General features: G+C 39.9%; 1 protein-coding gene across 1 annotated transcript in view; it reads left to right on the top strand.

The window, feature by feature from the left end:
• Positions 1–14134, top strand: part of LOC128660624 (epidermal growth factor receptor) — a 411537-nt gene that overhangs the window by 144663 nt on the left and 252740 nt on the right. The window contains exon 6 of the mRNA XM_053714555.1: positions 13294–13412. Coding sequence (XP_053570530.1) covers positions 13294–13412 — 119 coding nt within the window. The remainder of the gene's footprint in view (positions 1–13293; positions 13413–14134) is intronic.

Raw genomic sequence — 14134 nt, forward strand, 5'->3', positions numbered from 1 at the left:
AATAAACTCTCACGAACTTTGAGTAGCACAGCAAGCCTTCCATTCACCTACTTCTACGCTGCTCATTAGTGGAGTTCATTAACGCATACATGGACATGGAAAGGGGCCCCCAAGTGCATCCTTCTTTTCCAGTTTGGAAATTTCTATCATTATTGTGGCCACGCTTTTTCAATATCGGGGTAGCACTCAATGGGTAAACACTGAAAACACTTTTATTCTCTTACAACCCGTGCTGGTATTGGCTAAAAGATGGGAGGGAAAAGATTTCAAGTTTTGGTATGTGGTCATACTTACGCTTTAAAATACATTGGGGCCTATCTATCATGCTCCGAATGGAGCTTGATGCCCTGTGTTTCTGGCGAGCCTGCTCACAAAGACCGCTGCTCCTTAACCTGTCCGCCTGCTCTGAGCAGGCGGACAGACATCGCCAGAATTCAACCCGATTGAGTACGAACGGGTTGATTGACACCCCCCTGCTGGCGGCTGATTGGCCGCGAGTCTGCAGGGGGTGGCGTTGCACCAGCAGCTCTTGTGAGCTGCTGGTGCAATGCTGAATACGGAGAGCGTATTGCTCTCTGTATTCAGCGAGGTCTGGCCGACCTGATCTGCTCTGTCGGATCAGGTCCGCCAGACTTTGGTAAATAGAGGCCCTTGATTCTTAAGCTCTTTACTCCTTTCTGGCAATGTGTTTATGTGCGACAGTGTAGTCCTACAAATACGGACACAGACACACAACTGTCACTAGAAGAACTTGAAGTTTCTTCCTGTTCACTTTGAGACAAGTTGAGCCAGACAGGCGAACTGTGTGTTACTGCAAAGTTAATGGTGATGTTGCAGTTGTGACCCTGTTGGTTGCTAATTTTATATTGTAATATATGCTGTTTGGTTTTCTCACCATTATATGCTAGGTAGACTCACCTGATGTGTGATTATGGATAATGAGCATTATGTGTGTTTAGATCTTTTCTAGTTACCCTACATAATTATATCTCTAACCATGGGGACGGCTTGATTTCAATTTCTCACCCATAGCACCACTATGCAATATTAGATAGGGTATAACTCCTATTATCTGAATTTTGGAATATCATGTTTATTAATTCCACTGACTACTACATAACATTAGATTAGGAATTAGTAGTCCTGCAATGCATGCATAGTCACATAGATATAAAGCGGTTACCAATCTAACGCTTAAGATGCTCTATTGTTTATTTGTGCCTCAAGTTTTCTGTCAGAATATTTTCTTTGGGTTCATGGCCTTCTGCATGTTCAAAATATTAAGCAAAATATTAAGCAGTCATTGCTCATTGTAACATATAACATATCATCGTACTACAAAGGATGGGTTGGCTTCTGACACTTGTATTCATCTCTTTTAGACAATCACATTAGAACTTAAAGACGCCAACATTGAAATTGTCATTTACCTTTTTTTTTTTTCTTTTTCTTTATTTAATTCCAACAAGGAAAACATTGATCATTAATCAGTCACGGGTTATACATCGCTAATATTATACATTCATATTATAGCAAGAATCCATGAACACAAACAGCCAAGAAAATAGTATTTACACCCACAAAAATAAAAAATAAAATAAAATGACACAATCCTTTTTGGTGTTTTATTACTAACTAGTCCTAAAGCCCGTTCACACGGGCCATTTTTTGCAGTACAGTGGTCCCACCCCTTGCTCTCTGTCTCCCCCTCTCTTTTGTGCACTCTCCCCCTCTCTTTTGTGCTCTCTCCCCCTCTCTTTCGTGCTCTCTCCCCCTCTCTTTTGTGCTCTCTCTCTCGCTCCACCTCTCTTTTGCTCTCTCTTTCCCCCTCTCTTTTGCTCTCTCTCTCCCCCTCTCTTTTGCTCTCTCTCCCCCTCTCTTTTGTGCTCTATCCCCCTCTCTTTTGCGCTCTCTCTCCCCCTCTGTTTTGCGCTCTTTCTCGCTCCACCTCTCTTTTGCTCTCTCTCTCCCCCCTCTCTTTTGCTCTCTCTCCCCCTCTCTTTTGCGCTCTCTCTCCCCATCTCTTTTACACTCTCTCTCTCCTCACTCTCTTTTGTGTTCTCTCTTTTGCGCGCTCTCTCTCCCCCCTTTTTTGGGCGCTCTCTCTCCCCCTCTTTTGTGCTCTCTCTCTCCCTCTCTCTTTTGCGCTCTCTCTCTCCCCCCTCTCTTTTGCGCTCTCTCTCCCCCCTCTCTTTTGCTCCCTCTCTCCCCCTCTCTTTTGCTTTTTCTCCCCCCTCTCTTTTGCACTCTCTCTCTCTTTTGCACTCTCTCTCCCCCCTCTTTTGCATGCTCTCACTCCCCCTCTCTATTGCTCTCTCTCCCCCCTCTCTTTTGCTCTCTCCCCCCTCTCTTTTTCTCTCTCTTCCCTCTCTTTTGCTCTTTCCCCTCTATTTTGCTCTCACTCTCCCCCCCTCTCTTCTGCACTTTCCCTTCTCTTCTGCTCTTACCCCTCTCTTTAGCTCTTTCCTATCTCTTTTTGTCTCCCCCCCTCTCTTTCTATTTCTCTCCCCTCTCTCTCACGTTGACCGTGCCTGGCCACGCCCCCGTCACGCCCTGACCATACCCGGTCACGCTCCCGTCCGGCCACACCCACTTTCACAGCAAACAGCATGTCAGGTAATTCCAGGTATGTTTGTCCTTGTGCTGTCTCTACTGTGCATGACAGCTTTGGACAAACACACTTGGCCATTTAAATAATAGGATTGAGACAACAAACAGAAAAAACACACACAATAAAAAAAAAAGGGGGAAGGATAGGGAGAGGGCAACCTTATTCCTCTCTAACCAACTAAACTCATAGGATATAACCTAAGAATCTCATCTTCAACAACTATCTATACATGGACATACAGCATATATCAGTACACCAACGGGAATTCACCTCTAATTATTGCATTCATTACATACTCTGAGGAGCTGAGTGGATATATAATTTTTTTCTGTGTTTCAATGGGATGTGATTTGATAAAGATACCCCATTTTTTAAAAAAAATTTTCAATCTCTTTGCTATGTGCAAAATTAATAGCACAGTGTTCAAGAATCATTTGATTCATTACTTCTCTTTTAAATTCAACTATTGAGGGTTTTTTCTTTGAAATCCAATTTTTCAGAAGCAGATATCTACTGTAGCTATTATAATGATAAAATCAATAAACATTCCCTCTTTGTGTTTTGCATTTTTTGGGAGCAAAAAAATACATATTCTGATTCAATTTTGATGTCCTTCTTAATAGTTTTAGATGTCAAATAGCTTATTTTATTCCAGAATTGGGCTATATAAATATGGGCAGTCCCAAAAATAGTGTAGTATATCTGCTCTGGCACCATTACATTTAATACATTTATTAGCAACTTTTTTACTCTATTTGGATAACACTGATGGGGTCAGATAAATTTGGTGCACTATATTTAAAGGGACACTGAACCCACTTTTTTTTCTTTTGTGATTCAGATAGAGCATTCAATTTTAAGCAACTTTCTAATTTACTCCTATTATCACATTTTCTTCCTTATCTTGGTATCTTTATTTGAAATGCAAGAATGTAAGTTTAGATGCCGGCTCATTTTTGGTGAAAAACCTGGGTTATTCTTGGTGATTGGTGGAAAAATTCATCCACCAATAAAAAAAGCGCTGTCCAGAGGTCTGAAACAAAAAGAAGCTTAGATGCCTTCTTTTTCAAATAAAGATAGCAAGTGAACAAAGAAAAATTGATAATAGGAGTAAATTAGAAAGTCGCTTAACAGTGCATGCTCTATCTGAATCACGAAATAAAAAATTTGGGTTCAGTGTCCCTTTAAGTGCGACTCTCTAAAATAATTATATTTAACTACGTTCTCAACTCTAGAAATACTTGACTGAATTATTTCACTGTTAATTCCTACAAGCCCTTTAAAATGCCATTTGAAATCTATGTAGTGTAGATTGTCTCTAACCTTTTTATCTATTAATGTGGAATACCAGTTCTTAATAGAATAGTTCCCGTTTTTATAACTGTTCAAAATATCCATAATTAAAGACCAGATCCAATCATGCCCATTTACTTGTCGAAGTTTATTCGCTAAACTCCTTAGTTGGAGATAAGCGTAAAAATCCTTTCTACGAAGACCAAATTCCTTGCTGAGGACATCAAACGTTTTTATTATAAATCTATCATCAAAAATTTGTATGATATAGATCAAGCCCTTACTTTTCCACCTATGAAATACTTCCGAGTTTAAGGCCTCAGTAAAGACCGGCGACCCAGTGATCATATTAAATTTCGAAACTGCATAATTCAACTCAATTCTCCTACAAAATTTCTGCCAGGCCCGTATAATCCGCTGCATTGAATACATTGTTTTTATTTCTAAAGGCATATCTTTCCGCTCTGTATGTAAAAGGACTTTAAGAGCAAACGGTTTCACTACTTCATTCTCCAATTTCCTAGGGGTATAATATTCAACATCTACTTACCATTCGGCTGCAAGTTTCACTAGACATACAATATTATATTTCTCTAGATCTGGTAGTACAAATCCGCCATCTTTTTTAGCTTGAGAAAGTTTCTTCAAAGAATATTTCTTTCTTTTGTCTCCCCAAAACAGTTCTATCATACTTTGTTTAAAAGCATATATATCTTTCTTCTTAATTAAGAAGCATACATTTTGTATGATATTAAGCACTTTAGGAAATAAGATCATTTTAACCAAATTCATTTTACCCATTAATGCTATTGGTAAATGTTTCCAGATTCTTATATGATCACAAATTTTTTGAAAGACAGGTTTAAAGTTATCTTCATACCATTCTGTTGGATTCCTACTGAACCATATACCTAGGTATAAAATATTATTGACTACTTTAAATGGATTTAGAATCTCGTGGGTTTTTTTTAACCATAATAATTCTGATTTTTTTAGTGTTTACTTTATACCCCGAAGAAAAACTGAAGTTTTGAATAATTTCCATCAATATTGGGATATTCTTACTTGTATGTCTGACAAAAATGTATACATCATCATATATAACAGGACTTTTTCTTCAATACTCACTGCCCCATCTATTATTTGCCGTATTTTAATTGCTAATTGTTTGATAGCGGACATCCCTGTCTAGTCCCTCTTTCCAGCTCTACTTCGGGAGACTCTAAGCCATGTACTGCTATTATTGAAATGGGATTATTATAGATTGTTTTACTATAGTTTGTTACATTACCTGTGAAACCAAATTTTTCTAAAGATGTAAAAAGATTGTCCCATTCTGCTGCATCAAAAGCTTTTTCTGCATCTATCGTGATCACTGGTGTATCTGTCACCTCTGCTTTTTCTTTTTTATTCCAGAAATAATCTATGATAATGCAGGCTTTCTTGATATTTACCAATGAGCATCTATTGTTCATAAACCCTATTTGATCCGAATCGATTAGATCTCCTAAGACTCCTTTTAATCTTTCTGCTATTATCGAAGCTAATATCTTATAGTCTAGATTTAACAAGGAGATTGGTCTATACGCATCCATTTGATCAGGGTCTTTCCCTTTCTTATGAATTAAAATTGTTGTGGCTTTAGTAAAATTCTTTGACATATCTCCCTTTCCTATATAATAATAATAAATATAACTTTACTAAGATATGCCTGATATCATTATTCATCATTTTATAAAATTCTGCAGGTAATTTAGAATTTTGAAGATATTTACTGTAGGCATTATTTAATTGATTTGAAAGTTGTATTCCTCTTGCTTTCCTTTTTTTCTTCCATCTAGCCATATAGCTTATTATCTCCCCTCTTAAAACAGCTTTTGCTGATTCCCAAAAAATTTCAATTTCACTTTGGTACTCCTGATTTAAACCACAAAACTCCTTCCATTTTCCTCTTATCCATGTCACAAAACCCTGATTCTGATACATATATTTGGGAAAATAGAAATGACCCCTTTTCCTGTTATCACTATTGTTTGTGTTAACCGTTTTTAAAGTAATAAGGGCATGATCTTAGATAGTAACATCTTTTATCTCTGCTTTTAGTTCTTTATTAAGAAGGATATCAGACACTAATATTAAATCAATCTTTGATAATGAATTATGTGACTTCAACAAACAAGTATACCTCTTTGCCACCGGATTCTGTGATCTCCAAATATCATTCAATTTAATTTTTTTTTTTAAAAACATGTATAATCTTACTTTCTTTCTTTAATCTATAGTTCATTTTCCTTCCCGATGTACACTTCCTATCAATCGGAAATTTGGAGGTCAAATTAAAATCCTCCGTGATCACTAGTTGGGTATCGTAAAAGTCTTTCAAAATTGCTTGCAGTTGTGCCCAAAATTCTGCGTCTAATTTGTTGGGACCATAAACTTTACATATTGTCCATATTCTGTCATGGATTTCTATTTTGACTATAGCATACCGAGCATTTACATCCTGAATAGTTTCTATTATTCTATAATTCAGATTTTTACTAAATAATAACGCCACCTCTGTTTTCCTAGTCGTTGCAGGAGTTGCACAATCCTCATCAACCCATTGACATTTAAGTTTGTTTAGCTCAACCCCTGAGTCTGATTTCTTGCAAACAAGCAATATCAGCATTAATCTTTTTCAGATGCTTAAGTATTGTTTTCCTTTTAATTGGAGATGAATTTCCTCAAACATTCCATGAAACAATATTTAATGCATTATCCATATATTAAATTATATATAATATATATTTTATCTATCTGCTTCAAAAGTGGAAAATAGAGGAACAAGGAAAAAGGGGGAAAAAAACAATTAAAATACCGCTCCAGAGTAATCTTCATACTACAATTACTTCTCTGCATATTAATGATTATTCCCTTGATTGAGAATGATTGATGCCTTCCCTAGATTCTACCTTTAATATTGCAAGGTAAATTACATAGGCCTTTGTACCTTGCTGAATAAACTGCACACAGTTATAACATAATCTTCCTCTTACGAGCCGTTTCCATTGAAAAATCTTGGAATATCATTATCCTGTTACCATCTTTTATCAAGGGCTCGGCCATTTTTTTGTAATGGCTCAGAATTTCTAACTTATCCTTATAGTTTAAAAACGTAGCTATCACAGGTCTACGGTATTGATTGCTTGATTGCTTAATTTGAGCTTCATCAGTTCTATAACCAAGTCTATGGATCCTTTCTATGATAATATCATTATCTCTAACTTGTATACCTAACCATTTAGGCAATTTTGTTAAAACTAGGCTCTCTAATTCTGACTTTATGATCATTTCTGATATACCTAGTATTTTAACATTGTTCCTCCAAGATCTATTTTCTGCCAGATCTACTCTTTCCTGTAATTTACCAATTTTATGTTATGTTTATGTTAAACTATCAATTAGGCTTCCTTTCACATTCATTTGATCTTATCCATATCCAAGATTCTCTTCTCATCTTCCAACAATCTGCCATTAAACAGTTTTAGATCATTAGCTAAAATACATATATCTTTCCTAAGATTATCAAATTGTGGCATCATAATAGCTGATATCTGTGTAATTAGTGTTTGAGTGTCACTATTCGTTCCCATCGTGTTATGTGTGTCTATATTCTCCAAACTAGGATCAGAGATATTTTTATTCTTATTTCTTTCTCTGTTTTTGGCTGCCATATTCGGTGATTTATCTTTAATATTGTGAACAGATTTCTCCATATCAAAACAAATTTCTCTGCAAAAAGAGAATGCAGCCTTTAACCCAAGGGGAAGGAGAAAAAAAACCCTGCGTGAGGAGAGGGGAGTGTGTGTGTGTATATAAGATGCGGCAGCGTCTGATGGTGTGTTTTATATGTGTTCTTGAGTCAAAAAAAAGAAAAGAAAAAAGAAGAAAAAAGACTTTGTGCTGCAAAAAACCCCCACTCTAAAGCAAAGATACCAGCTATAACAATTATACAAACACTCAACTGTAATAGCCTATGCCTAAGCAAGAAATCTTTAAACACTAGCTTCTTTAACTGCTAACCATAGATTAGATCACCAGGCTCTTTATCGTAGGATATATACTAAATAGTACCTGTTCTTGATAGTCTCCTCCTAATTTACCTAAAACCTATATATTGAATAGTTAATGGCTATCAAACAAACATATTAATATACATACATATTACTGTGCTTCCATAACAATAAAGATTGGCTAGTTGTTACTATACAGTTAACATACCACAAGCTATACATTTTAGAAAAACCATCATAAAATATTATCGCTACCAAACTACAATAATTAAGGCAATCATTAAGGATTTCAGCATACACATACAGCACTTTTAGAGTCTTAATCTTCTGGGCAGCTTAGCCCTTGGTATACCAGCACTCTAAGTCTGATTATACAGCTGTAAAAATCCAGTTAAAAGCACGATTAATACTTTGACCTTATAGCAGTCTCTTCCTCTTTTAACATGTTATGGTGCAGCGGCCTGAAGGTTTGCTGGAAACACAGGGCATCAAGCTCTGTACGGAGCGTGATAAATTGACCCCATAGGCTCAATATCTAAACTTATATCTTCATGAGGATATCTGCGAAACAGGTCATTAAAGTACAATCTTGAAAAATTGGTTTTGTACTATAGGTCTTGGAACAATGTCATCACTTCTTTGATTGTATACAAACTCCTGTTCTGTATTAATGTATATTTTCCTCAATAAAAAGAAATTTTAAAAAATGGCAACAGATTCTGTATCATTGACACACATAGATTTATATAGATTGATTCAATTGTACATGCTTCACTATTACAACCTAGCCATGTGCATCTAAGTGAGTACTGGCTTTCATGTGATGTGGTGTTTGATTTTCAAATTTCCTTCTGTGGTTTGCATCCAAGCTTATTTGCAATTAACTGAATTTCACTAGGGTTGACACCTTGGCCATGTGTAACTCATACGTGTCCTGGAAAATATGGCTGAGGTAGTAACCTTAACCAGAGCTGTGAGTATACCATATGTTTTAAAATCCTTAAAAGACAAACGTTTCGGCACTACATTGTACCTTTGTCAATGTCATAGCAAAACAAACATACAAATAGAGTGCAGCTCCACACCCCAAAATCAATATTTACATATTAAAAACAATACCCCTTAAATACTACCTTAATTACCTGATGAAACCCCGCCAAACATCTGAACACGCCGCTCCAAACCCACATGGTCCTGACTTCACGCTGACACGCTAGTCATGCCTAGCGTGATGACGCATAGCACAGCGTTGCCATAGCAACGTCAGAGGCGTGTCATCGGCATTTATGTCGGGTGATGGAAGAACTTCCTGATCAGCTATGCGCATGCTCTTCACTTTACACTATAGGCTGGCAAAGCCGTTGCCCTTGGTAATAGTGGTATACAAACCACATATAGAGCATAGCAGCAAGCTATCAGGATGTTACATACATATGGCCAAAGGGGAATTAAACCGCTAATAGCACCAAAGACTCAGAGTGTTCACTCTTAATGCGCTATAGCTTAAAGTACATAAAAAGCGCATACATCGCAAGTAGCAACTATCAGCTGGCTCAGTCTCCCTATTGCATTAAACCACCTCATCTAGGCTTAAAAACCATATAAAGTTATTTGGTACCACACTGCAATCTCATAATAATAAACAAAGCAGTGTTTGGTAAGTACATAGTTAGATTGCACAGTACTTGAGCTTATGCCACCAAAAAATCTAAAGGCATAAATCACTTGATCTTAAACCAACACATATACCACCCCCTATATGCTTCAAGCCAAAAAAGAGTATGGTAGATAAAAATAACAGCAGACCCCTAGATCAATCTTCATTTCCTCAGCAGTGGATCATTTCTAATAAAAGGGGCTAAAGTCCAATGTGGTGTTAAGTCCCTTCGGGGCCAAAGTTCCCATTTTATAAATCCATCTGCTTTCACGTTGGAGTAACTTTTTGCCCCTGTCTCCACCCCTAGGATTGGGGGGGATGTGATCAATGAGCATAGATCTAATGCTAGACACAGGATGTTTAAAGTGTGCACAATGGCGTGCCACCGGTTGATCCGGCTCACCACTCTTTAGAGCCACCCGAATGGCATGGCAATGACTGGCCATCCTATCACGGAAGGAAGTGATCGTTTTACCTATGTACACAAGAGAACACGGACAAATGAGCATGTAAATCACAAAGGTACTGATGCAACTTAAGCGATAATTTATTTTAAACCGCTGAGGATGTTGAAATGAATCTCCTTTGCACATACTATTATATGTAGTGCAACTTCCACAGGGAAAGCACCCCTTCTTTGCCGACTTAAGCCATGTCTCCTTTCTGTAGTGTTCCACAGGGTCAGATTTGACGAGAATGTCCCTCAAGTTCCTTGCCCTTCGGTAGACCACCCTTGGAGGTGCCAACTTCTGGAACGGTAAGGTGGGATCCGTGCCAACCACCGGCCAGTGACGGCGTGCAGCATTCGATATCTGTTCACAACCAGGTGTGAATGTGGTGATTAGATTAAGTTGTTCCTTTGTATCCTTAGAGCGTGATTTAGTAAAATATCCTGTGTCTGGCCTCAATAGTTGCTCTTGAATGTCACTAATATCCTTCATAGGGTAGCCCCTCTTATTCAATTTTTTGCCCATCTCTTGCACTTGTATCTTCTGTAGGGGTGTCTCGCTGTTATTCCTCAGTGCCCTGGTGAGCTGGGAGGTGAGAATACCCTTTTTCTGATGTTTAGGGTGAAAGCTACTGGCATGTAGCAATGAATTGCGGTCTGTGGGCTTGGTGTACAATTTAGTACCAAACCGCCAATTGCCACTGTCATTCACCCTAAACAAATTCAGGTCCAAAAAATTCACGCTGTCAGAACTAAACTCCAATTTAAATCTGATTGGGCTGGCCATGAGATTCAAATGTGACACCCACTCACGCAATGACGATTCACCACCTCTCCATATAAGAAACACATCATCAATATAACGGGTGTAAAATGTCACTTGAGCGTGTTCAAACGGTTTCATAATATATGTATGTGTGTGTATATATATATATATATATATATATATATATATAGTGCTTTTTTCATAAAAGAAAAGGTGCTGGTATTCATTGATTATTTGATTATTGATTGATTTATTTTGCTCAGTAACTTTGAGAAAAGCAAAGGGACAACATGATTTACGATACTATATTTTCCAGCCCACTCTTGGGAAAACTATTTACTGTTTACATGATGATTACAAATATTACCCATTATGAAGTACCGGCGAGTACTCCACAAAAAACATATATATATATATATATATATATATATGTATATATACACTGTGTGTATATAAATATATATATAATGTTCTTTATTATGTACTAGTCCTAAAGCCAGTTCACACGGGCAATTTTTTGCAGTTTTCCCCTCTCTTTTGCTCTCTCTTTCTCCATCCCTTTCTTTTGCTCTCTCTCTCCCCCTCTCTTTTGCTCTCTCTCCCCCTCTCTCCCTCTCTCTTTTGCTCCCTCTCCCCTCTCTTTTGCTCTCTCTCCCCTCTCTCTCTCTCCCCTCTCTCTCTCTCTCCCCCTCTCTCTCTCTCTCTCTCTCTCTCTCTCCCTCCTCATTCTATCTCCCCCTTCTCTCTCTCTCCCCTCCTCTCTCCCCCTCTCTCTCCCCCTCTCTCTCTCCCCCCTCTCTCTCTCCCCCCTCTCTCTCTACCCCCTCTCTATCTCCCCCCTCTCTCCCCCTCCCCCTCTCTCCCCCTCTCTCTCTCTACCCCCTCTCTCTCCCCCTCTCTCCTCCCTCTCTCTCCCCCTCTCTATCTCTCCCCCTCTCTCTCTCCCCCATCTCTTTCTCCCCCCTCTCTCTCCACCCCTCTCTCCCCCTCTCTCTCTCCCCCCTCTCTCTCCACCCCTCTCTCCCCCTCTCTCTCTCCCCCCTCTCTCTCTCCCCCTCTCTCTCCCCTCTCTCTCTCTCTCTCTCTCTCTCCCCCTTTCTCTCCCCCTCTCTCTCCCCTCTCTCACCCCTCTCTCCCCTCTCTCTCTCTCTCTCTCTCTCTCTCTCTCCCCCTTTCTCTCCCCCTCTCTCTCCTCCTCTCTCTCTCCCCCTCTCTCTCCCCCCTCTCTCTCTCCTCCCTTTCTATCCCCCCCCTCTCTCTCTCCCTTCTCTCTTTCTCCCCCTCTCTCTCTCCCCCCCTCTCTCTCCCCCCTCTCTCTCTCCCCTCTCTCTCCCCTCTCTCTCTCCCCTCTCTCTCCCCTCTCTCCCCCCTCTCTCTCCCCCTCTCTCTCTCTCCCCCCTCTCTCTCTCCCCCTCTCTCTCCACCCCCTCTCTCCCCCCTCTCTCCCCCTCTCTCTCCACCCCCTCTCTCCCCCTCTCTCTCTCCCCCCTCTCTCCCCCCTCTCTCACCCTCTCTCTCTCCCCTCTCTCTTTCCTTCTCTCTCTCTCCCCTCTCTCTGTTTCCCCTCTCTCTCCCTCCAGTCTCTCTCTCCCCTCTCTCTCTCCGCCCCCCTCTCTCTCTCGCTCTCCCCCTCTCCCTCCCCCCTCTCTCTCTCTCCGCCTTTCTCTCCCCCTCTCTCCCCTCTCTCTCGCTCTCCCCCCTCTCTCTCTCCCTTCTCTCTCTCTCCCCCCTCTCTCTCTCTGCCCCCTCTCTCTCTCCCCCCTCTCTCTATCTCCCCCCCTCTCTCTCTCTCCCCCTCTCTCTCTCTCTCTCCCCATCTCTTCTTTTGCTCTCTCTCCCCCTTTTATTTTGCTCTCTCTCTTCCCCTCTCTTTTGCTCTCTCTCTTTCCTCCTCTTATTTTCTCTCTCCCCCTCTATTTTGCTCTTTCTCCCCCCTCTCTTGCTCTTTCCCCTCTCTTATCCTATCTTTAGCTTTTTCCCATCTCTTTTTTTTCTCTCCCCCTCTTTCTATCTCTCCCCCTCTCTATCTCTCTCCCCTCTTATCTTGCATGTGCGACCGCACATGGCCCCGTCCTTTCATGACCAGCCCCGCCCCCTTTATGGCTGACCCTGCCCACTTCACGCCCGGTCACGGCCCCGCTCATGCCCGGCCACGCCCACTTCTGCCCGCACCGCAGATCAGGTAGGGACTCTAAGGCCAGGTGTGTTTGTCCTCGTGCTGTCTCTACTGCGCATGACAGCTTCAGACAAACACTCTTGGCCTTTTATATTATAGGATGTTTGTCTTTTGAGTGTGATATTCCTTTAAATATTTCTTGAATTTCATGTGTATGTGGTTTGTGTTTGCACTTATTTTATTACCATAGATGCCAGTTTATTTGAGACATATGATTTTTCATCCGGCCAAAATGTGTCTAATATGCAGTTTGATTTTAACTTAATGTTCCGGCTTTATTATTTCAGTTACAAAACTCATTTGTGCGCCACATTGTCCAGGCCGGTGCCGAGGACCATCTCCCAGTGAGTGCTGTCACAGCGAGTGTGCATCTGGTTGTGCAGGACCTACAGAAAGAGATTGCTTGGTAATCATTTTATATTTTATTTAAAGCATTTTAGGTTTAGAGGCTTAAAAAGGAAGACAGTTACAAGTACAGCTGAGAGTCATGTGTAAGGTGTTTAAGTTACAGCAGATTTGGGGCTGGGATTTTAAATGTTTTGGTTAGTATTATGGTGTATTTTGTAGCTGAGAATAAGTAATAAAATGGGATACTGAGAGTCAATGCAATAATCTGCAGAGGAAAAATAAGTTGAGAAAGAGAGTTAGCAATGGATTGTACAAGGAAGATGTGGGTGGGAGCCGTATGTCATGAGTAAGGGTGATTGAAACCGAAACGTCACCAGTGATGGCTTGGACCTGCATTTTACAATAACACTTTGAAAACGTCATTTTGTTTTGTCTCTGGGAGGGGTATTGACAGTTCTTCAGATAATAAGAGTGTGAATAAGAATATTTTGCAGAGGACTAGATGAAAAACAGATATATTTCAGCAAAAGCTTATTACTTATTTAGAATATGTTTGAACATACAATTCTTTATGTAATAAATATGTAAGTATGGAAAATGGGAGGGGAACAAGCAAATAAACGGCTAGATTACGAGTTTTGCGTTATGAGTCAAAAAGCAGCGTTAAGGCTCATAACGCTGCTTTTTCACTACCGCTGCTATTACGAGTCTTGTAGGTACAGCTGTCCCGCACACTTTTTTGGCAGTACCGCAAATTAACTTACGCAATTTGGGTAAAGT

This window comes from Bombina bombina, chromosome 5 (genome assembly GCF_027579735.1).
Source record: "Bombina bombina isolate aBomBom1 chromosome 5, aBomBom1.pri, whole genome shotgun sequence".
Taxonomy (NCBI): domain Eukaryota; kingdom Metazoa; phylum Chordata; class Amphibia; order Anura; family Bombinatoridae; genus Bombina; species Bombina bombina.